The 26,378-nt window shown below is 35.9% G+C and overlaps 1 protein-coding gene across 3 annotated transcripts in view; it reads right to left on the reverse strand.

Annotated features, from left to right (window-relative positions):
- Positions 1 to 6,436: 6,436 nt before the first annotated feature.
- The window catches only part of LOC127624248 (dnaJ homolog subfamily C member 5-like), a 35,341-nt gene continuing 15,399 nt past the window's right edge, over positions 6,437 to 26,378 (reverse strand). The window contains exons 2-7 of one of the 3 annotated variants that reach the window (XM_052098984.1): positions 21,062 to 21,195; positions 19,960 to 20,173; positions 17,806 to 17,965; positions 14,968 to 15,050; positions 12,679 to 12,717; positions 6,437 to 9,369 (exon numbers count right to left, since the gene is read on the reverse strand). In XM_052098984.1, coding sequence (XP_051954944.1) covers positions 14,971 to 15,050; positions 17,806 to 17,965; positions 19,960 to 20,173; positions 21,062 to 21,186 — 579 coding nt within the window. In that variant the 5' untranslated portion in view covers positions 21,187 to 21,195 and the 3' untranslated portion in view covers positions 6,437 to 9,369; positions 12,679 to 12,717; positions 14,968 to 14,970. The remainder of the gene's footprint in view (positions 9,370 to 12,678; positions 12,718 to 14,967; positions 15,051 to 17,805; positions 17,966 to 19,959; positions 20,174 to 21,061; positions 21,196 to 26,378) is intronic. The other 2 variants (XM_052098986.1, XM_052098983.1) reach the window with 2 other exon arrangements.

Genomic DNA, 26,378 nt, shown 5'->3' on the forward strand with positions numbered 1-26,378 from the left:
ATGGAAATGGCATCATTTAGCTTTGTCAAACAAAACAGAGCAGAATATAACCAATTGTGACAGGTCTTAATAATAAAAGCAAGAAAAATACATGACCATTGCGCTCAAAGTGTCATCTTTCACAAGAAAGCCATGTCAGACTTGGCTTTATTAGTTGTGATTCTCACACTTACAGACAAGAGAACAGCATGTGAACTAAAAGCTGAGATTATAAGAATGTTACCCATCATGACTTATCAAACTTTGCTGATTTGCATTTGAAATGAGTGATTCACTGTTTATAGAGGACCATGACTAAAGGAGTTAAAATGTCATCATTGCCACCTGGCTGAAAGTATGGCCCTTTGGGAGCCAGCTTGCCATTGTTGCATTTGGGAATCAACCATTACATTATTCTGTTACCTCCATATCAAGGAGACACTTTCTCTTAATAGAGGCAGACATGACAATAGACAATTTCCTGCAGTGAAAAATTGACCTTTAGTGTAAGAACATCACAAATAACAGATGGCCATGGTGTCCACCATACACATGTTTTTTTATTGGGTAAGGCTGGTACGTTTAGTCATTGTTCATCTGGTATCTGCTGAAGAGAGTGAGAGTGCTGAGAACAGGCACTTACCAAGATCAAAACTGAGAGACAAAAAAGTAAAGAGATGAAGAAGCTTCTATGACTCAAACACAACAGGAAGGAATGAGTCATTTCTCAGGGCCAGTTACACCCTGGTATGAAGACCTTCATTATTAGCCATGCCACAAGAGGTGCAGTAGGCCAAGAACTCAATATCATGTAGGTCAAGAATGCATTTTTGGAGATTATCAATCAAATTTGTCCAAAAATGATTACATTTAGGGCCAAAAAGTATTGCATTTAGGGTCGGGGTATGTGCGAGACAATAATCTGAAGTGGTGCAACTGCGAGGCGATCGTCTGTGTTCCAACTACTGCTATCAGGTCCTTGAATAACGTGTAACTTGCAAGGAAGATTCTGGTACCCTCCTAAGGTATGATGGTACCTCCTAAGGAGTTGGTGCACTTTGCAGAGTGCAGACTGAGGAATATGCACATAGGCAGCTGTGGACCAAAACGAATTACATTTAGGGCTTTTATTACACACTGAAATCCCCATTAAGTTGACTCTATGCAGTTGATTGAGTAAACTAGTTCCCTTAATGTAATTTAATTTTAGAGTAATGGCGTCTCCAAAACTTTTGTAATTAAGAATGAAATTAACTATTGAAGTTAAGGTAACTATTGAAGTCAAATATTTCATTTGTGCCCTATACATATATTAATTTGTGTGGTTTGTTGAGAAGTGTGCTATTACTTTTCTAAGCAACTGGACCTAAAGTTCTTGAATGGCAGATAATAAAACAAATAATTTATACAGAGAGAATATCATAGGAGACAGCTGTTAGTTGAGGCAGGAGATCAGGTTTTTGTAGGGGATACAACAGTAAAATACGTTAAATTGATAACCACTGCAGTGAGGCCAGTCTAGATAAGGCAGCTGTTGGTTAAGGCAGGAGGCTGGGTTGGTGGTGTAAGAGTGTGGGTTTCCATGTGGGTGGGTGTTGATGCTAGATCAGTTAGGTGAGATCGAGCCCCTTGTGGTGTCTGAAACCCGCTGGGCAGTATGTGATACACACATCTGTCTAGTTCACAGTGTGACACCACAATCACTCACAGTCCCAGAACAGTCTGTGTTTTCTGCTGAAATCATTACTGTAACAAAGTAAAACAAACACTGTGCTACTTTTTAAACCATCTATAAAATACAATGTCTTTTTAATGGGTCATTAATTGTCTTAACGTAGAGTTGTGTGAGGTTTTTGTGTGATATCAGTCAAATTCAAATCAGATATTAAACAAAACCTTCCATCAATGTACTCTATGTCTTTGGGCCCATTTAATCATTCATCAGATGAAAATGGTATAAAGTAATAGCATGCCTCTCCTCAATAGGTAGCACAATTTGAGGCATTATTCATGCCCATAGAAGAATGTATGCACCATGTTTAACACTTTAAATGGTAAATGGTCTGCACTTATACAGGGCTTTTTTAAACTTAGTGACGCTTTACACTGCATCTCGTTCACCCATTCACACACACCAATGACAGCAGAGCTGCCATGCAAAGCGCTAGCCTGACACTGGGAGCAACTTGGAGTTCAGTGTCTTGCCCAAGGACACTTCGGCATGTGGAGTCGTGTGGGCCAGGAATCGGCCTACCGGCTGAGCTATCTGGGCCCTTAATCTTTTAGGGTTTAGGGTTAATGATTTGGAACAAACCACAAATCCTAAGCATGAGCAAAAGTAATAGTAATGCATGCCTCATCAACACCATAAACAATTAATACAAAATCTTGGATCAATGAAACTACTTTAAGTGTCCATTATATTACACAGAATCCATGTCATCTACCTCCTGTCTCATGCAGATGACTTGCAGTGGGGCATCTGACAAGTGAGGCAGTGTTGATCTTCTTCATGCTGGTCACACATCAGCTGTTGTTGCTCTGTTTTGGGCAGAGGTGACCTGTTGGAAACATAAAATTGACTAGGTGCTGTTAAACAGAGGAACTAGTCCCATATACCATACTGAAAGTGTAATGTTAACATATGCATTCATCTTCCATACTCTAATCTGGACACGACTGAGTGGACGCAATGGGACTCAATGGGCTAACTGCAGTTCACAGACCTACAGTGGATTTTTAGATGCGTATGTAATGATGAACGACATACTACAAGCATCCTTTATTGGGACATCAAAGGTAAAATATCACATCCCCTCGGGTGATTAACCGTAAAGGGTGCTGATGTGACATTTTTGAAGTTTAAGGCATTTCCAGCAGGCATAGCGGTTAAAAGTGATTGATGCAACTAATATGATATTCTATATTCTTTCCTAAAATGAGCACATTAGTCAGCATAGACATTTTCAACAAGCATGTCTTGATATGTCTTAATCTGTCTTGTAAAGTGGCGAGAGATGGGGTGTATGTTTCAGGGTCTTGGCATATGGTCTGTTCAAATCACACACTATCTTTATGAAAGACTGCCATCCAGTGGATGTCTCTTGATAGGACAGGTATAAGAAATTATGACATGATGGCATGGTTTATTATAACAGGTTAGAAAAGACTAAATGTATTAATACTGGTTACTTGATTTAGCTTTTACATTGGTCTTCTTGTTAATATTGACTATTTGTGCATAAACTCAAAATACAGGATATGATTTTATTACAATGTCAAAAAACTGAGACATCCTTGAAATCTTCTTAAAATACCTCAACGAGTCAACGTGAAATAGCATTTGCAACACACTTTTACTTCTGAAATTGGATGTATTTAAAGTCAAATTCAGTAAGAAAGAATCACAACATTTTTTGACTTTTTTTCATATGAATGTTTCAAAGACAGTATTTTATCCACATTTATCATTGAATCTTTTAAAATAATATATATGTTTGATCAGATCATATTACCTCAACTTGTGTCCCTGAAATTAAAAGAACTATTCCTAGTTCAATGCAAGTTAAGCTCAATCGACAGCATTTGTGGCATAATATTGATTGCCAAAATTAATTTCGACTCATCCCTCATGACCTTCTCTAAGTCAAGATGTTTATTATTCATAATAAGATCCTCGACATTTGTTGTCTGGGTGTATCTGACTAATACACCCAATTATGCTTATTTTTCACAGGTCACATGACATAGTTTATTGCCACAGGGATAATACATCCGAGTTATATTTAGTGTTTTTGGAAAAGGATGGCAGCACTCACAAGAGCCTCAGGCCCCATATCTCTGAGTTACATGAAGTGGAATAAAATCTCCCACACGTGGGCAAATCACAGATTTGTGTCACTTATACAGGGCTTAAGGGCTTACTCGGGGCATTGCTGGATCTCTATGCAGAAGAGAAGCCTCTGAAGTATGTACTACAAATAGATTTCATTAATATCAGTGCACTTTCAGAAGAGAAATGCTTTATATTGGTTTGTGGATCATATCCAGATAAAGCCAGTGCTTCTGAGTTACTTCTAACTATAATGACCTGGTAGACTCTGATCTGTAGATATCAATGATATTCTCCACCAATAGGTTCCTCTGTAGGCCGTATACACAATGACTAATATGTCTAATAGCACCTCATGATGACAGGATGAGCAATGGAAACACCCACCTGTAGACACAGATGTAGAGCCCCAGTTTTGCCAAAGGGTGTTGGAGGCCTGAACCAATGAAAGAAAACAAGGGGGATTCAGTATAAATGTTAATTAAGCAATCAGTTAATGTAATTTCTGAATACATTTACTAAATTTTGAGTTTCTTCATTGCCATATTATGTGCATCAAATGGTCTTTAAAGGAATGTAAGCCACAAAATAGTTTTTGTCTATCTTTTCAGAAATTATCGGCATTTGCCGATAACTGTGCCACCTGGATGATAATACAGTAGTCATTCACAAACAATTCACTTTATTTTTTTGATGAATTTAAAGTATAAAATAAATGTTTGTTTAAATTCAGAAATTTGATATCATAAAATTTGATAATGAATACAACAAAATTCTATTATAATATATTTACTATAGGCCTACTAAAACATAACATTATCATATGTTATCAGAGATTTAGGAAACATGCTAAGTTGAAATACTGGCTTCTCCGAAAACAATACTACAGCCAGTATATTCTACTTTGAAATGTCCATTCTGGGACAGAATTTCTGTTTGCGTTTTGGCCTGTACGATCCTGCCCACTGCCCATTTCCGACACCCCGGGATGCCAGATTTGAAACAAGTTAACGTGCAAACACAGCGTGCTGCAGCCATGGAAGCCAGCAATACATCTATCTGACATTGATAGAGTTGTAAAAGATCCACATGAGCTGGTTTATAATTGCAAACAATACAAAAATAAATCACAAACGTATACATTAGCTGATCAGCTTACAGTGTAAGCTCTTCGCTTGCCATTGTCAGTTTGCTCGTTCCTGTTGCGTGTCCTCAACCTGGCCAAATTCACCCCAATTGGGCTTTATCAATCATGGCCACCCAATACTCCCCATCCATGAATTGGCTCTATCACTCTACTCTCCTACAATAGCTGGTGTGATGAGTGTACTTGTGCACTATGATTGCCATTGCATCATCCAGGTGGATGCTGCACACTGGTGGTGGTTGAGAGTCCCCTGTTCACTGTGTAAAGTGCTTTGAGTGTAGTGTATATAAATTTGTGCAATCATTTGCCTTGAGTAACAAATAGCATGTACAATATTTGTGTACATGCACATGGGATTCTGATAAGTCACCACCATTGTGAAGAAAATAGTAATTATTGTATGAATGAGACAATCTTCTGTCTTATAATAAACAAATATGTACTGTGATAGTAAACTTAAATGAATAATCATAAAAATATTGATTTATAGAATTGGAAATATTTATTGTGACATTGCATGTAAAAAAAAAAGAAAAACCTATTTTAACAGAAACGAAATTGCACACTTCAGATTTTAAGGTCAAATTCACAGTTCACAAAGTTGCAGTTACTGTACCAATAGCTTTGATGCTTCAGAATACTACAGACTGATACAAACCTAGTTTGGGCAAAGAAGACACTATCCTTAAGTAATAAAATGAACCAATAGGAATTAACTGAATAACATAATTGGCACACTTCCTGCAGAGTAAGATAACCACAGGCTTGGTAAATATCTCAAAGGGACAAATGAGCTGCTTATCTAGGTTCTCCATTGAACTAGAGTCTCCCATTGCTGATTTGAAGCCCAGAGCAAAGTGCATCCCAGACTGCTTTGTTTATCCCCTTCAGTCTATATAACAAAATTCAGAAACTTTCTTACTTTATAGTCATCGGATTGCTTCTAATCTACTTCTCTAGTGCCAGTCTTCCCCCAGATAGCCACTTACTAACGGCAGAGTGCTGTCCTGTGGATATATTTGGCTTGGGTTAGTCCAAACGGCACACACCTGATACCACTAAGAGTCCCCACTAAGTGCTGTAGTGTAGGGGCCTAGGGTCAAGTGAGAAAGGGGTAGAAGACAGATTCCTCCAAGCAGTTTTATCACTTGTTATTTGAGGAGATTGGGGGCTGTGCTGGTAGAAAGAGAGCAGTTGGTGGATGCAGCTTAAAAGCTAGGCCATGATAAATCTTGGTGCATCACAGAGCAAATACCCCCTGAATTCATGCCTGGGATTTCAGACCACTTCGCAACTAGAGACTTTCGCTGTGAAAAACAAATACAAAAGACATATTCTGAGTGCCTAAAAACCAAACCTATATGAAATAAGTATTTATTAAATACACTGTATACATCAATTCAGTAGGAGTGGTTTCCTATAGGAGTCCCAATAAAATTTTAAATAAAATTATTATTAGTACTGCAAAGTGTCCATTTCTAATTTACTGTGGTTCTGAACTAGGTTTGAATGACTGGAAATATGCTGGTCGTCCAGCCCATGGTTTCCTCTCAAATAAAATTTACTTAAAACTTTTTGGTTAGGCGCTTATGACAAACTCTAATGTATATTAAAAACGAATAACCCCCACCCCCCATTAAATAGCTAAAAATACTCAAGCGATCCATATTCATGTGGCGTAAAGTTGTCAAACCTATAGCCCATATTATCACGGGCCAAATGAAACCTTTAGGGTCTGGTTTACCTTTTCTTTTTTACTTTCAAGAAATTTGTCAAATAATTTTTGACCTAATCTTGCCAAACCATTATAGACTGCAGCTATTGTCTCATCACACACACTTCAATCAAACCGTTTACAAAACCATCACTTTCCACAGTTCAATCTGACTGCACTTCCTGTTGAGCAATTTGACAGAACAGTTTATAAGCATCTGTGTAGAGTTGTACACTAAGCTGATTACAGACTTATGGGTACAACTATAGCACATAGACCTGTGGTGTGGAGTTACCCATATATTAGAAATGAGATTGCATTGATTTTGTAACCCCAGCTACAACATTAAAACCTTAACTAAAAGCCTGGTGGATGTGTCATCTAACCATCAAGATCACAATGTTGTATAAAACAAGAAATAATTAAAATCACAAAATTCACTCAAAAACCACTTATTTAAAAATCCCCATTATTTTAATTAATTCAGATTCAATAATATGAAGAGACAATGAAATATGTGATGCATAACGAATCATGTTAAGTAAAAACAGGAGGAACGTAACAATGGAATAACTGTGGTTTTCAAGACATGGCATGTTGAACTGTGCTGATGTTCTTTGTCACACACATACAAGTCAATTTGTTCCAACTCATCACCTAACAGCTTATCGTAAACAATTTTGCAGCATCATAAAACTTAATGTGCACCAGTGCAGAGGCCAAACACCTCTGAAATTTTTTAAAATAAATTATCATTGCACCCTAAATAAGTGGCAAAATTTAAATGTGTAAAAAAAATTAAATTATGGATATATATTAGTTGATTGCAGAAAAGGGCCTCGTTTATGTGGTTCATTGATCCTGTGAGCATGGAAATGTATAATTTAAAAAAAAAAAATAGAAATTTTTACAGCTATTGAATTTCCGTGTTCATATCTCAATATTTTGGCATGTTTTTAGTCTATTCAATAAAAGCAATACCCATTTTTACTAACAAAATGCCCCCCAAAATAACAACTAGAATAGACAGAGGACCATGCACTACTTGAAATAGTTACATACATTTATATTAGTACACTGAAATGAAAAGGTCTATAATCCAGTGCAGAGGCAAGTACATACTATTGCCATTGAAATATTTAAGGGAAAACAACATTTGGCATTTAATCTAACATACTGACATACTTGGGGATGCCTCAGTTACCTGACTAGTCTTTTTGAGTCCTTCACATTTAACACAATGGGCATTTCCTTATTGCTAAAATGGTGAGGCTTTTCAGATCAAAACTTTGTAATTTAACTTTTACACAGTGCATCACGTCAGTCATAACGTCATACATATTAATCTCAATCTTGATATATTAAAAAATAAATAAGATTATTAAAAATATTTGCGTTTAGTCATCATATGTCCTTAAAACACAAAGAAAGCATAGGTTTGCTGAATGATTTGGCATTGCATTTACCAAAATAAGGGTTGATCCCACAAATTGACATTTTACAGCTTTTTACAGCTATTCTAGCCTTTGCAGTTGATATGTTGGTGATTTGAAGTCTCCTTTGAAGGTAGTGGGAAAAAAAGTGCATAGAAAAACATCTTTCAACAGCAATTTCAAGTGTTGCTGTTGAAAGATTTTAGGGAAATGACCATAGCACATTGCTTTGACTACAAAGCGTGACACATCTGCATGGCGGTTGAGGCATTAACATTGGCTTTGGTCAGAAAGTGTTGCCATTTGCGTCAGATGGATTGATTCAATTGAAATGAAATATAATCAGAATGCAAATGCATGTAACAGGTGACCGCATGCCTGAGATATTAACAGAAAAGATAATACACCAGCCTTAAAAAGCAGACTGGAAAAAAAGTTGCTAAGTTGAGGCTCTTTGGGTTTTTTTTTTTTAATAAAAATGAGTAGTTTACCAAAAACAAATCGTCATCTACTCATCCTCGGGTTGTTCCAAATCTGTATGGCTGTATGAAAGTCAATGGTGACTGAGGCTAACATTAGGGAAAACATCATGCAGTGTTTGGAACAACATGAAGGTGAGTAAATGACAAGAATTTTCATTTTTAAATGAACTACCACTTTAAGACGCAAAAGGGGGAGGAAGTATGCACGCATGTTCCAATGCTGTTTAGTAGAAGCATGCTGTTATTGCTTTGCATGCACTCATATGATCATTCCACTCACATCCATGCTTCTACCAGAGAACGACTCCAAAGCACAAAATAAAATAAATAAATAGTCAGAACCAGACAGAACACCACCCTTAAGTAAAGCCCCCTCCTGGAGCACAGCCTAATGGCACCAGTCTCACAGCTATATTAATTTTGAGATATAATCAATGCATGGTTACAGACATACAGACAGATACACACCAATGGAGACACAGTTAAAGTGAGCTTGGCAGAGGCTTCCCTGTCTTTTTGCAAATTGCCACTTGTTTCCAGTGGGTCAGGGTTAGATTATGGCGGAGTTTGGATGTCCTGGTGCCTTGATGCCCTGCGGTCAGCACACTAGGTCAGGTGCCTTAAAGAGTCCCTCAGCAGGTCTCCGTCATTGATGACTCGAACCGGGATCAGGAAGGTGGCTCATTTCTGGGTGTTGTACACAGGCTGGCTGGCTGCAATATTCGTGGACTCAGAGGTGATGACGGTAGAAGTGGGCTGGACCAAAATAGGGATATTTGAGCCTACAAGCACACAAACAATAAAAACAACAAGGACAGGATTAGGAACCGACAACCATGTTTTCGTTTGTTTTAGCAAAACTAGAACGAATGGGTTGACAGATTTGAGTTTTTCAACGACCAACGCCAAATCTGAATTCTCAAAAACTGAGTGGACAACATAAATACCAACACGTCATATTTAATGATAGAAAATGAAATCAAATTGCACACAATATAAGTATATCCAAACCAACATCTATGTATATACTATATAAACACACACACACACACACACACACACTTTCTCATACTGTGGCTAAGCTGCTTGTAAAAGTTTGAGGTGCACCGAATGCCCCCTGCAGACACAGCTCATATAAACACAGTTACATGAACCTCAAAGCCTGAATTGCTCCGATGGTAGGAAAATACAGTATGTACTTTGGGAAATGCAGCCCTGTACATTAATTCCATAAAAGCATTGCAAGCATAAGTTGTTTGTAGCGACCATTGACGCCAATGGTTTCTACGATCTACTCTGCGTTATTTAATCGCACCAAAATAAAATGTTAAATCTACAGTCTGAATATATCCAATATAAAAATGAAAAAAATTTCACACAATATTTACTTGACATCCACTGGAAATATCTACAATCTAGGGTTGTCACGATACCATAATCAGATCTTATGATACTATACCAGCTAAAGTATCAGGATACCACACGATAGTGTTAATTCTTAACAGTTTGTCACAGTGGTTCTTAGAAACTAGTCATTCCATTTGTTGCTACAAAATAACTGATGGATGAACTGGGAGAAGGTTCAAATAGACTAACTTGTTATATACATTCTTATTTTGATGTAAAAAAAAAAAAGCAGTTTCACACTACACATGACATCTGGTGAAATTGCATGTGACGTTTGTGCAGCCAAGACAGTGCTCGCATTTTGCGGTTTCATCATGGTTAAAAACTTAAAATCAAGAACTTCATTGAGTCAAGTCACCCACATCATGTCTCTCACAGTTTACTAAAAACAGCATATCGAAATAAAATCAGTACTAATATTGGATATTAAGTCTTTTTAGGTGTAATGTATATACACATGTAGACTTCTGTTTTTCTCGTGGTCCACGCAGAGTTGTCAGCTTGAACTGGTCCATTATAACTTGATGAATTAAATGTGCAACTTTTTAAATAGATGGTGAAAAAACCATTGCTAAAGCAGACAGCAACCCTAAACAGATAAATAGCACCTATTTATTATTGATTGAGTATTTTCAAAGTATTGACGAGCTTATTAAAATACATTCTTTTACAGCATTTTTCCACCATTAACAAAATTCAACCATGCACAATAAAATATTAGGATATTTTGGGCAGTGAAATGTTTAGTTTATAATTTAATTATAGACTATAAAATAAATGTATTATTCGATGACAGAGTTTGTGTATAAAGCAAAATTTCATGTTACGAGTTGAATTTATTTTTAATTTTTAAATGTTTATTTTATTTTTATTGTAAACCACCGGGTAACTTCTGAACGTCTTTTTTTTTTAGCCCATATCTCTGACACTTTTGAAGGACAATTCTGTTAAATTTATGACACAAAATTATTATTCTCCATCTTTTTGCGGTTAAAAGAAAAGCTCAATGAAATTTTCTTCGGTTGGTATTTAAAGATTTTAGACTGATTGCAAACCAACGTGGCTGCCGCGTAGCAAATATCAAATTATTATTATATTTTTTTATATCTTATGTGGCAGCTGCTGTGAGATACACACTGATACATCAGGTATTTAGGTACAGGAGCAACATGCAGAAATGCCCTGCATTGTGTGGTTTCCTGCAAATTAACTAGAAAATCATGTCAGTGATGATATGGCCCTGTAACGTAGTTCAATGGAGAGGAGGCGGCGAGAACCGGCTTGACGAAATAAATAATATTTTAATAATAAACTTAGACGAAGGACACAAACACACATGACGGACATGTCCGTAAACGCAGTCGGCCTTTATCCCTATCGGAGGCTTAATTAGCCTGATAAGGGACCAGGTGTGTATAATCACGACCCGCCCCCCGCCCTGCCACAGGCCCCAATATTATAAGTGGGCTTTTCCAGTATTTTTTAGATGTAGCATTTGCAGGCAAATCGTGAGATGTAACTTCTCAATGAGTGCTAATGACTTCTGTGTTGAATCATTCGTAAAGTATGTTTTAGCAAATCAGTCGGCAGTTAGAGAAAAAAAGATTCAGAAAGAAATCTCAGAATAGACTATTATTTCTTTAGATAGTCAATTTTATTTAAAATTATCCCTAACGCACTTTTGACTTTCTTTAGTCTATGTTTGAGTGGAGGGGAAAAAGCAACAAATAATTAAAAATGTCAACAGAACGCAATAAGAATTGTTAAAGGACAGTTATGCCTTCATACACCCAAAGCATCTGCTTTCATTCTGAAACCACTTTGAAGTTTGCTCAGCAGGATACTAATCATAAAATATATATATTAAATGCAACAGAGGTGTTTTTGTCACATTTATAAAGACAAACTGTTTTTCTTAGTTGTGAAGTTTAAGCTTAAAATATTGATGTTGAGTTTACGGTTACAATTTTAATTCAGATTCATGAACAGTTTCATTCGGACTTGAACTTCGATCTTTAGTCCGCGGGCCCTTTTGGACACAGACTCAACTTAGACTTGATTGTTGAAACACTCAGATTCGACTAAGGTGGACTCGAACCCAACACTACTATAAAGTGAAAGGAAATTAAGCAAGGAATGGGTTCATGCAGATAAAAGCACTCTATTTGCCTGTTTTGCATAAACCTATCTGTCTTTGAGGAACAGACAGACAGATGTACAGAGCATGAAGGTTTAATGAAAATCGTGCAAGGGAGACTTTCTGACAGGAAGGGTCATATCTCTCATAAAATGTACTCTAGGACAGCTCTTTCTTTGTAGTGAATAGGTATGGAATCACAAGGAATTTAAAGAACCTGGTTCTGATCATTTTTAGCAATTCTAGTTTCTTAAATTCTTTCAGGCCACATCTACACTAATGTTTTCATTTTTAATATCCTAACGTTATCGTTTCCCAAAGTGTGATGCACTAGAAAGTGTTTTTGAAAGTCTCCATTTTTGTTAGAGAAATATTGCATTCCAGTGTGGATGAAAGACGTCAACTTAGCAAAACCAGTGTTTTTACATGTGAACGTGGCCTTCGTTCCACATGAATAAGAACCAGTTATAGATTCCCAACCCTTTTAGTGATAAATGTACATTTAGATCAGTTCCCAGGAAATACAGCTCTGCTCTGAGGAACGTACCTCCCTTCCACGATGCAGCTCTTCCAAATCACCGACCCACTAATAGACACCATCCATGTGCAGCAAAGGGTGAGATAAGAGAGAATTTCATAATTAATCTGTTCAATAACAATTCAGTATTCCTAGAAATGTATTGAAGAAATTTTTTTTAAATAAATCTGCAAAACCTTACAGGTGCAAGAATATTACATAATAGAGGAAAAAAAGAAAAGAAAAAAAAATGTCCATGAATGAAGTGACACAATGTTAGCTAGGTAAAACAGAATATTCATGGAGATGTGAGGTGAAATGAAGATGACATTGGTAAGCAGATGGCGGTGGTGACAGGCCAGCGGTGCCTTGCTGCAAGACAGCTCGTGTTGATTACATCTCTATCGATGAAATTCACCTGCTTTGACAGCTCTTTTCACACTGACGCAAACTCTCCAACAAAAAACCCATTTCCTGCTGACTCACGTTTGAACTCACTGGCCTTCTAACATCCTCTAACCACCAAAAAGTGAATTTACCAAAAACTATTACATATTTAAAAAAGAATACAAGGATACTGAAACTTGCTTAAAGCCATAACAGCCCTGATTGTTCATTAATTAGACTCATTCATAATCAGCTGATTCTTCAATTAGGGGTACCTCTGACAACTTAAAAGCAACAGCTATTCTTTGTCACAAAAAAAAAAAAAATATTTACACATAACATTAATTGAAGATATGGTTTTATGCTCTTCTGAAAAAAAAATTGTCCTTATTTTCTTTACACTTGCACTGTAGAGGGGATTTTCAAAAGTTTTGGTGAGGGACAGAGAGAGAATTCAAATTGAACTAACACTTACAATTCAGAAAAAAAAGTCATTAAAGAGACATAATAGAAGTTCAAAACCATTTTAAACCAAAATTATTGCTTTATAGTACTTTACAGAAAAAAATTGCCTATTTTAGTAAAGAATTAAAAAATGACTATTTTAGTAAAAAAAAAAAAAAAACATTTATTGGTTTATTGGGGCAGCTGTCGCTCAGGTGGTAGAGCGGGATGGCCACTAATTGCAGGGTTGGTGGTTCAGCGCTGTTTTGGCAGGACATGTAAGACCCACGGCAAATTAGGCAGGTGGTCATAATGTTTTGACTCATCAGTGTATATCTTCTTATGTATATTGGGGGGTTATGTTACTTTAATGTTATGTTAATAAATGTTTATTGCATTATTTTATTGTCACACGCATTACCCCGATGGGGTTTTATGTTTGCGCTGTGCACAGTCTCTACATATGTATTGGTCATTGGTCCTGGAAGGGCCACTCTTAATTAACTTAATTAATTAAAATTTTTGTAGTTCCAGAAGATTGGTATATTACATTTATAAAATTTTATAATATAAAAGGTAGTGAACTGCAAAATATACAGGTGCCCCATCATGCCTAAAACATGATTTTCAAACAGTATTTTTATGGTGAATTTCTGGCACCACAGCTGCTGGTATTTAATAATAAATGCAAGACATGTTTTATTTTATTTTTTTTACAGTGTTGGACAGAAATGTTCACCAAATTGAAGAATCACCCAATTGTTAAAAAGAACTAGACTACAACAATTATGACAAGAAGGAATTTATAAACAGAATTTTCTGAAATCCTGAAAACTGCATTATATGCCTTGATATTCTGATCAAATATTTATATAAATTATTTCCCTGCTCTAATCATGAGCTAAAGTGTGAGGGGTTGTGCTTACACCTCCTAATCATCCAAACACTAAAACCTACAGAAAGTCCAGTGTGCTTGTTGGAAAAAAAGGCTTAGCTTTAAAATGCAAAACAAGAACATCCAGAGCACGCACATGCAAAGCTTAAAATTCATGCACAGGCCTAGTAAAGCAAACATAACTCTGTTCATCTTAGGGTCTCTGTATATGTAATGCAGGTCATTGGCTTTGGGATTCAGTTCATTGCATGGTCTTTCTTTGCCTACATTTTCTAAGTGAAAATATTTGATGTACTTACATATAGTAACAGGTTGTGAAAGCACTGTTTAATAAGTCTCAGTAAATCAACCAAGAGGTTGTTCATGCAGTGTGATTTAATGGTGTTCAATAAAGTTCGAATTTGAAAACCAGATCCAATGACTGAAACTAAAAGGCTTTTTAAGAGACAAAGACCAAACACTGCACAACAAACCAAATCTAAGTGCGAGACAAGGAATGCTGTGAATCAGACAAATGCAGTGTTATTTTTAAGTGTTAGGTAGACATTCACAATGGAATGACTCATGCAGTCGATGACTATTCAGTGCCTTACAAGTCATTTTGAATCCGGTGCAGTTTCAATGGAGATTTCTGGAGCAGGACTAGATATAGGCTGGACGATAATTATAGTTTCACCTGTCAGGTAAAAAGAGATGGTCAATTATGAGGCCAAAACATATTGGCAGTTCATACCTTTAAAGTTGAGGGGCACTTAAAACCATTTATCATCATTTAATTTTCTTAGTTTACATTTACAACACGTTAAGGTAAATATTTGTATGATATACTGTGGTCTGTGTGCAACACAAAAGATGTTTGTTCATAAGACGTTTTATTTTATGAAGATGTTCATAAAATATAAAGATGGCACGTTTAAATGCTGAAGTTGGCATCTTTGACGTGCATATTATTTAGACTTGAACCATAAATTAATCATATCTTAAGTAGGGACAAACAGGTAATGCTCCTGAATGTTTCTTCTACTCAACCAGCTTATTATAAATATGCTCATGCTAAATTTAGACTCAATAGATAACATATGGGATTGACCAAAGATCTTGTGCTCTGAACTTGCACTCTATAAATAATTTAAATCAGACTTTTTAGTTGACTGATATACAAGCTTCTTGAACATTAGAAAAATGGTCAAGGCCAGAGAAGTAAAATGAGTCCTGTCATTCATTTCAGTATTAAAGTTCAAGACAAATTTGTACACCAACTTTCATACACTAAACCACTCTTCAGACCTAGACCTTTTAATACAGAATGCAAGGAACCATTTGAAGGTGATGGGTGACACAGAATTTTCAATTATAACACCATCTTTCCACAGATTATGAAAAATATGTCCTTAGATATTCAGTCACCTCATAGTTAAAGGTCTCCACAATTTGAAGAAAGCAAGTTTCACCCATCAAAACTGCATTGATCATGCCTACTTTGGAGCCATATGAACACTTATTCTTGCCTTAGTGAGCACCATTAACAAACAATCCTCAGACAGCAAATCAACAAAAACACTAAATATGCAACATCTGAGTTACAATTAGCTTTGTGTTTGTCTTTTTGCTTGATCTGTGTAAATTGTATTTAATCATGCTGTATCTGCCACCTGAGCAAGATCACGTGGCTCAGCCCAGACTGCAGAAACCATTGCAGAGTAAAACATAGGGAGTCTCTCCTTTTAAAATAAAGAGAAATTATATGGTTAGCAGTGCTCACTGCTCAACATAAATTACGTTTTCTGAAAGAACAGATAAACACTAAACATGTAAAAATCATAAAAAATAAATAAATAACGTAGATCTACAAGGCTACAATGACACAGATTTTAGGCGTTTTACCACGTTCATGGTGGAACTACTACCTGAACTAAAAATCTGTTCGGTGTGGAACTAAATCAGTAAAGATAAAAATAAATAAATAAATAAAAAAAAATCAACAAGGACACAGAAAGCGGTAACTTTATGTAAATAAGCTTTTAGCCAAGTATGTGATGCTGTTATAACTTAAGACGCCTGAACTTAATCCGACAAAAGCAGAGCCGACTCACTTCAATCAAAAACAATGGATGGCTGTTTTTTCGTGTTCTTGTTTTGTGTAAAATTTCATTTGGACAAAATGTGTTCAGATTTGGAAGACAAGATAGAAAGCAACAGGAGATCATGCGCCTAATGCAAATAGTGAAATCTTTAAAAGGTGCAAACAACTGTACAAATGATGCAGCGCAGAAAGGTAAAGGTTTAAATTACTGAACAGCAGAATGAGTGAACTATATAGAAAATAAATATTATACAATGTGCAAACATAAAATGTGAATTGTTATTATGATCTTATTTTCTTTGTAGTTTGGTTTAATTTTCTTTATTTTAAATGGACACTAATGTTGTGGTCAACAAAGCCTAACTTGATGAGGCAGTCTGATATTTTCTATTTTTTGCATTCCCTTCTGTCTCATAAATGTTCACACCCCTTTCATAATTTATACAAATATAAGAGATAACATATTTTTTTATTTAGTAGCATATAGTAGTGTTGTCTTCTTGAGCATCAATGAATGTTTGCACAGAGACAACAAGAGTGCAAATTGAATGAAATCCCTGTAGCAGTTTATTGTGCTACTCCAATCCCAATCAATAATTACTAGAAGGAAAAAAGTGGTACACAATACAGGACTTTTAATTCTCAAGAATACACATGGGACTATAATTTTGAAATGTCTGAACTCCCAGTTGTGAGCTCACTGAAGGCTGATTCGCTGAGAAAGTGAATCCAATTCAAACTTAACCTGAGCTACTGAGTTCAAACCCACAGTTCTTTTCGGATGATTCATGAAAAAGATCCCATTCATGAGTGTCATTTTTACACGACTCTCTCACGTGGTGTTATGTTGTTAAGCGCGGTGCAGCGAGCTCATCAGAAACAGAATGGGTGAAAAAACGGCTCGAGACACACTGGTGCTCTAAAGATGTATTCAATAACTGTCACCAATCACGACTAGATTTAAAATTATTGTCACAATCAATTATTTTTGGTCGCATTTGCAACAATTATAGTCTCAGTCTAGAGCCTGGTAGGTACTAAAAACGTTCCTGGTTTGGTTCAGGTTTAAGCTCTACTTGGAACTAGTTTACATGGAGGAAAAACAACTTGAACCCTACATAGTTCCATTAACTAGGAAATGTCCCTGCAGTGGAAAAACGCCTTTGTGTCAGCTGTCATAGTGTGCTTCTCATTTCCAAAATTATGAATCCTCGTTTCCTTTCCTTGTTCGTCTTGGCTCTTCCCTTTTAGGATGCAGGAAAGGGATGAACATGAATTTAATCTATTGTTCCTGATGTGAAGGCAGGCACGCACGCAGGCACACCTTCCCAACTAACTTAAGTCTCACCTCCTCCATCCAGCTCTGCTTTGATCTGGGCTTCCAGGTCTTCTGGGTCCACGTACTGGTAGTTCTCATCTTCCACTGGTGGTTTGCACTTCCCACAGCAGAAACAACAGCAACAACAGCAGCAGCAACAGGAGAAGACTCCACAGCATACAACCATTGCCTGAGGTAATGAGACAGACCTTAGATCAGAGACGGCTCTCTCAGAAAGACACATCCTAAACAATATCGGCAACTTAACAAAACAGCGACAGTGCAAGTTTGCAAGCTGCTACCACCAGCTACAATTTGCTCCAAGTCGGTCAATCCCTATATTGATCGCGCTTGGAAGTTTGAGGAGCTTTTGTATAAATTTGAAAGCTTCCACGCAGAAACAAAATGGAAATAATTTATAAAATCAATGTGCATCAGTCTTTATTAATAGCTTTGAAGATAAAAACAAGCTGATGCCTTTTACTCAGGCTCAGCTGTCTTGCTGTCTGCATTAAGCATTTTCGAGAAAATGATCCCTGGTGGATCAAAGTGCACATCATTTGAAAAGTCAAAACAGAACCAAGCATCTCAAAGAGAACAAAGCTTGGCATTAGAACTGAAAACAGGGATCTCTGGTTCAATCAAAACAAGTAGTGTTGTCACAGTATAAAAATGTCAATACTTGGTACAGATACAAGTGAAATTTCATGGTTCTCAATATCAATACCACAACAAAAACATGCAAATATGGTAAGGTGCTATTTAACCCATTCCTTTAGCCTATTTGAAGTTCAATTTCAATAAAAATAATAAATAAAAAAAATATGCATGATTCCTTTGTGTTTCACAACTAAGTGTTTTTAAGCAGGGCATTTCTGAAAATGGTTTTATTTAAAATATAAAACTTTACTTTTCAACATACAAGTCTCGACCATTTTATTCAGTACAAATGCACTCTTGCTTGTGATATATTTCTTAATTTGCATTATTATTATTCAAAATTTTTACTATACAGTTGTAATATATTTCTGTTGCGCTTTCTTCAATTTTAGGCGCATAGACTTTATTTTGAAACATGTTTTTATTACAATGTGAGCTTTAATTTTGACTTGTGGTTTGACGCAAGCTTCACTTCTCCATATAAACAGTTCACTACATTGCCAGTGTTATATACATAATTATATACATTGATATAATTATATAAATATATAGTCTAAATGTAATATGCACTTCACAGTGTGTTAGTACTCTGCTTTGTCATCCCATACAATGTAAATGATTCTCAATGTCTGGAGTTTCCGGTGTATGAGCAGTCTGCTTCACACATTCATATACAGCACGTAGCAGACTAAAGCACTGTGCACGCTGTACGATTTGCCATGATTCTGGCGTCGAAGACAAATTTCGGGAATCCTAAAGGATTTCTGTCATCGTAGGGGAAAATAGGCAATCTTACAATGTTTAGTTTGTTAGTGACCAGGCTTTCTTTTATATGTTAGTCGTGATGGGAGTGGTATTGGAGCAACGGAAATGCTGATGCTCTGACTTTCAAGAAAAAAAACACTCCTTAATTTCGCTTTTATTCTGCAATGCTCACATTTACTGATCGGGACGATTAGGACCACAGTCGTCTACCATGTGTATCGTACAATCTGACAATGTCGCACAGTGTGCCATGGCAATCTCAATGCTTTCATATTGTAAAGTCTGGCAAGCAACAAACTTAAAGGATTGTAAAAATCCTTCAGTGTATAGAGGGCTTAAGATTGCAGCTTTTTGCAGTTTATTAATCACATTAGGACACATCACAATTTGAATTTGATTAATTGTCCATTTCAGTGGAGTAACATAGCACACGCTCATAACTGTGTGAGCATTTGAAAGCTGTCGTGTGTCAGTCAGACAGTGTGTGGGTATCGGATTAAGTCGGTGCTTGGTACTACCGGTACTGTAGAAACACTGTTATCATTACATCTTTTTATATTTAAGTATTGACTTGGTATCGAAGTACTAACACTAAAAACATCTCTGAGTAAATGGATATCTGTCACTATGGAAAGTAAGTGTAGGTCAGTGCACGGAGCGTACAGTACAGACGATCAGTAACAGACTATTTGTTGACAGTAAATTACTTGAAAGAAACAAGAGCTCTGCTTACAGGAAAATTGGAAACAAGCATCTCACCTTGAACCACCATTTTGACATGAAGAAGTAGTATTTGACACTTTCTTCTCCAAACTGCTCAGACACATAGAGCCCCATTGAACCGTATTCATTGTAGATCTTGCGCTTGGTCTCATCGGTGAGGATCGAGTTGGCGTTGTTGATTTCTTTAAACTTGTCAGCGGCTTCTGGGTTGTCTGGATTTTTGTCTGGATGGTATTTCAGAGCCAGTTTTCTGTAGAACATACATCATATTGTGTGGCTAAAATCTTATTTTTTTTATATATATATATATATATATATATATATATATATATATATATATATATATATATATATATATATATATATATAACCTGTAAATATAAAATAATAAACAGTACTGACATTTTAATAGAGCAACAAGCAGACTCAGCACAGGTGTTTTGGCTGATTTATTAATGAGAGAGAATTATAGTTATATTATAGTATATTTTTTTAGCACAACCGTGCTATGTGTGATTAGAATTAACATTTCTTTTTACTTTTCATCTGACTAAAGAACAAAAGTGATATTAAAAGACACATTATTCTATGAAAGTGGAGTGTGGATCTCATCTTTGATGGACACACATTACATGTAAGAAACGGTCTGATTTAATTTCAAGCACTTTAACAAAACAAAGCAATTTTCCAGATATTCCAGTTTTTAATTTCCAAAAGCTAAATTCAAGTACTTTAGGCACTTCAATGACCTTGTGTGAACCCTGTAAACTGTATAGAAAAACACATACACACCAAGTATGACAATTAATCGTCATAATCATGAAAGCACTAACAAATAATGAACTAGAAAAATAATGGTCAAAATCGCAATTATTTTCTAGACAATACATTGTCAGCCAAATTTCATAAAATGGCAGCCCTTACTATAACAATTATAAATTAAATTAATCTTCATAGAGTAATAACTGACAATGTGATAGCAACATAGATGACAGTGAAATCAGTTGACTTGCTTTTGCTGAACACATTCCCGAATACTTCAATAAACAGGTTGAAGAGATCCATACTACTTTAAATTAAAGCAAGAATTCAAATAATGCTGAACTGCAAATGAATGTCACAACAGTGTTTAACTTACCTGTAGGCTTTTTTAATGTCTTCCGCTGAGGCCCCCTTTTCCAGGCCCAGCACCTTGTATAAACTGTCCCCTGTAGTGGACATCTTCCTCTGTGGCCTGTCAGAAGGCTGCTTGGCATCAGCCATGATTTAATGCTGAAGAACAGGAAAAATAGATAATAAAATTATGCATCCACACATTTAATTCCATGCATTTGGTGTGCTTTGAGAGCTACTCTTCAAAGTACACAGCCCCACTTTATTGACACATAGCACAACGTACACACCCAAAGCAAGGACAAACCACTTCTATTTTAACAACACATTGTACAGATCACCTTCGCCACACCTTGTATCTTATGTTTATGTGAAACTAACAGGTATAGTTTTCGGATGTTTATGAGCAATCATTAAGGAAATGATAGAAACACTATTAAGAGTACATTAATGAGATGTTTAAACTCTTCATTTTGAGTTGGGTATATACCGGAACACAACGACGGGCAGAGCAATGGCTTCTCCATTCACGTAATCCTTTAAGATGATAATCTTTTTCTGAGCTCACAGATTATACCAAGTTGACACATGCCAATAGACGCTTGTATACATATGACACCTTCCCTGGGGTCTGTACCGTGAAGCTAGTTGAGCAACCTCAGGGTTCCAGGATTGGTTGAGTTGGCAAAACCAAACCAATCCAATCTACTTAATTGGTACCATGATGATGCTCATCAACTTTCTGTCAACTCAGGCTTTGACCCAGAGTTTAAGAGAAGTTCATACGCTCGTGAACATGAATTAGTGACATTTGCAGCAAACAGCCAATCGTGTAAAACATGGAGAGAGAGTGCAATTCAGATTCACTTCTTGTTAGAGAGTTGGTGGAATTTACCTCTCTGCTTAAGACCAATAATTATGAAAATATAAAGAAATTAAATATATTTAAACACCACAAGAGATTGTTATAAAAATATGAAAAATGTTAATGCATTTAAACGGCAAAAGAGATCACCATGAAAATGAAGAATTAAAGGAATAGTTCACCCAAAAATTAACACTCTCTCATTATTCACTTACCCTGATTCCATCACAGATGTGCCTGTGACTGTCTTTCTTCAGCAGACCACAAATAAAATATTTTTTAGAAGCTCTGTCAGGTCTTTATAATGAAAGTACACGGGTACCGGCACTTTGATGGTCCAAAAGTCACATTTAGGCAGCATAAAAATAAAAAATATATAACAATAATTAAAAATGTTTAACTTTAAATCAGCACAGCCATTTCTTTTTCAAATTCGAAAGTCGCGTGAACAAATGATACTGTTATCGCTGTTGCTAACTTTAAAACTAGTGTGTTGATGTCACGTGTCAGAAATCCAGTGACGCTGGAAGTGACTATTCTCCCTGACCAATCAGTGATCTGCAGGATTTTGACATCACATTTAGTATCGGCTCGGCTCGCTTGGAACCTTGACCGAGGTGGTACTAAAACAAAAGTATCAGGTACCAGGTACTATACACAGTGGAAAACCCCAAAAAGCGAGCAGAGTCCAGTTGAGTAGAGTTGTACCGTGCAGTGGAAAGGCCCGTTATTAAAGACTAGCTACACTGACCTAACCATGGTAACAAGAAGTCTTTCCTCCTGTATAATATGCATGTATGCTTGAAATTAGGAAACAAACAGGATAATAATGGGCTCATATAAGTAAATATGCTCTTCAATTTTTAAAAGGGGGAAACTTCCTGTCGTTTTTGTTGTTGACGTCAACAACAAAAATAATGCCACTTGATGCATGTCCTTGTACTTGAAAACCATGAAACAAACTATGCAACATAAAATGAAATGCAACTCAGGAAACATTAAATAAAGGTTACATTTTTACTATGGCGGGCCACAACTTGATTTCCAACATAAAGTCCTTGAAGCAAAACCAGTTGAGAACCAATGAGTTAAAGGAACAGACAGGAGCAGTCTGGCTGCGCTGACGTGCACCTACAGTATAGGTTAATAATCATAGGACATTACTTTAAAAGCTCACACAGCTGATGTTATTTTTCATTTAGTAGTTAATTTAACATTCTATGTTAACATATAAACTAACATGCTTTAGTTATATAACATGTTATAGTTAAATGCAATTTAATTATTTGTTTATAATTCTGTTTATTATTATAATTCTGTTTCTTACTAGTTCTATTTATTTTCAAAATGGGAGACTTTGTTTTTTTTTTACACATACTTCAACTAAAAAAATGGTGTCAAGTTTAAATTATAAGTGTTTATTCAACCCCCCCCAAAAAAAACTTGTGTTTTCACTCTTTAAGGGTCATTGTAACTGATAATAATTTTGTAATAGGCCTACTGTATACAATATTTTCTGAGACAGTTAACGTACTGTAAAAATCTCATACCGTTGCAACCCTATTTGCAGCACCCATAGACGATACTGTTCTTACAACAAAAAAAAAACAGAAACAAAGAAAGTGAGAACCTTTCATTTCATTTCTCTCTTTATTTGAAAGGGGACAGTGTACATTAATCAACATTGAAACAATGTAAATGTACCCAAGTTAGCTCAGAAGTGCTAATTTTCATCGGTAGTCCCCCAGCCGGGTGTAAAAAAGGCAACCTTAAAAATAACCACAAGTATAAAATCACAAAAATACAATTACATACAACACATTATGGTTAAAAAATACAATTCATATAAAAATAAATAAATCCACAATGTTTAAGTGTACACAGAAAGCATTAGTGCCTACAAGTTTGGCTCTCAACAAGCCATTTGTTTGCATTCTTTTTGAATGAAAAGAATGACAAGGACTCTCTGATGTGTTCAGGCACTGAGTTCCATTGCTGCGCTGCTCTTACGGAGAAAACAGACTGACCAAAAGCTGTTTTTCTCCGGGGGATAACTGCAGTCTTCCCTCACTGCCCCTCTGGTTACCCTAATCTCACTAGATCTAAAATTTATAAAATCACATAGTGGAGGAGGTGCTAGACCATGTCTGATTTTGTAAATTAAACAGATGTTTTTGTATTTAATTAAATTATCCCAGGTAAGTAACTGATATTTCTTCAGAATACTACAGTGGTGGTAGTGGTATGGTTTTTTATCCAGTATTTTTAATGATTGTTTGTATAATGTTTTTAATGGTTTTATTGTTGTAGAGTGAGTATTGGACCAGCTTATTAAACAATATGTTATGTGGGATAAAATCATAGAAAAGAAATATAATTTAGCAGCTTCTGTTGAAAGAAAGTCTCTAATGAATCTGAAGTTCACTAGACTGAACTTAATCCTATTACTAACTTTTTTATGTGAGTTTTGAAGTTTAGGTTAGAGTCTATATATAGTCCTAAATATTTATATTCTGTGACGACCTGTAATCTTTCTCCAGATATTACAATTTCAGGTTTTATATTTATATTATTTTTGAAAAGAACATTGCTACTGTTTTAGATATGTTCAATTGCAGACAGAATTGCTCTAACCAGGTTGAGATCAGTGACATGGCCTCTGTAAGTTTTGAGGCAACTTCCTCTGTGGATTTTCCATAGGCCAAGACAGCAGTGTCGTCTGCATACATCAAAGTGTCACAGTTTTTACACAAAGATGGTAAATCATTAATGTATAAACTGAAAAGAATTGGACCTATAATTGAGCCCTGTGGAACACCAGTTGATAATGGTAAGGGGTAGAACTATATTGGTCAATTCTTACACTTTGTGAACGAGATAAAAGGTATGACTTAATGAGGTCAATGAATTTTGGGGAAAAATTAAATGCATGAAGTTTATGCAGTAAAACTGAATGGTTAACTGTATCAAATGCTTTACTGAAGATCTAAAAGATTGCTCCCACTACCCCTCCATTGTCCATATTTGATTTAACCTTTTCTAGAAAATAACATATTGCTGTCTCTGTGGAATGATTAGCCCTAAAACCAAACTGCATTGAGTGCAAAGGAAAAGAACTGCAATTAAGATGATTGGTGATTTGTTTAGCAACCAGTTTTTCAAAGACTTTGGATACTGTTGGCAAAATACTAATAGGTCGGTAATTAGATGAAAGAAGGGAGTTACCACCTTTAAATATAGGAATGACACTAGCAAGTTTCCATGATTCAGGAAATTTCCCTTGATCTAGTGACACATTAATGATGTGCGTTAGTGGTCCCAAAATTGACTGACCTATTCGTTTGAGCATGAGTGTGTCCATCCCATACACGTCTTTTGCTCGTGAAGACTTAAGCTGTGTAATTACCTTTTCCACATCAGATATGGATACAAATTTTGGATGTAGTGGGGCTCAATTAACAAATCTGAACTAATAACAGGTAAGTTGTTATGTTTCACAGGAAACTTTTGGCTATGGTATCAACAGAATCAACAAAATACTCGTTTAGTGTCTGTGCCACAGCAGATGGATCCTGCATAAGCATCCCATTGTTCTTTAGTTGTATTGAGTTATTACTAGAAGAAGTTTTACCTGTTAGTTTATTGATCTGTTCCCAAATCGCTTTTGAGTTACCATGACAGTTTTTAATAATTGTAATAAAAAGTCTGCCTTTGCTTTTCAGTAATTGTCTTATTACTTTATTCCGTAACGAAGCAAATTTTTGTCTGTCACAAGATAGTTTTGACTTTATGGCTGTTTTAAGGGCATTGTCTCTGTCTTTCATTAATTGTTTGATATCATCACTGAGCCAGGGAAAAGAATGCTTTCTGTTTTTGTGTTTAATTGTCACAGCAAATTCTGTAATTTTTGTTTGTAAGCATTCAGTGAATTTCTGACTAATTATTTCCAATTCATTGTCCATTAATAAAGTGTCCCAGTTCATATTTTTTATTGCTGTGTGAAATTGTTCTTGGTTGCTCCTTGGAATGCCGATGAACTCCTTTTTTCCGAATAAGCTGCAAATCGCTTTCTGGTTAATTTTCTTGTTATCAGCACCATGTTATGATCTGAGAGACCAGTTAACATATTGAATGATTTTGTGATCCGTTCGGATGATTGGTAAAGATTAAGTCAATTAGGGTGCTACAATTGTTTGTGATCCGTGTTGGTCCTTTAACCATCTGGACAAGATTAAATCCATCCATAATTTGCTGCAGTTTTTTCCTTGTACTGTTATCGTCCCAGTGTAGATTAAAATCACCCATCACTATAACCTCCTTTTTAAAATCACACTGCTTTAACATTTCCTTAAACTTATCATAAAAGTCTATTTTAGCAGATGGTGGTCGATATAAGACTAATAATGTGAGAGACATCTGAGGTGCAAGAGATAAATTTAACCCAACGCATTCTAGATCAATTGGGGTTTTCCACTGG

The sequence above is a fragment of the Xyrauchen texanus genome, chromosome 30 (assembly GCF_025860055.1).
Source record: "Xyrauchen texanus isolate HMW12.3.18 chromosome 30, RBS_HiC_50CHRs, whole genome shotgun sequence".
In the NCBI taxonomy this organism is placed as follows: Eukaryota; Metazoa; Chordata; class Actinopteri; order Cypriniformes; family Catostomidae; genus Xyrauchen; species Xyrauchen texanus.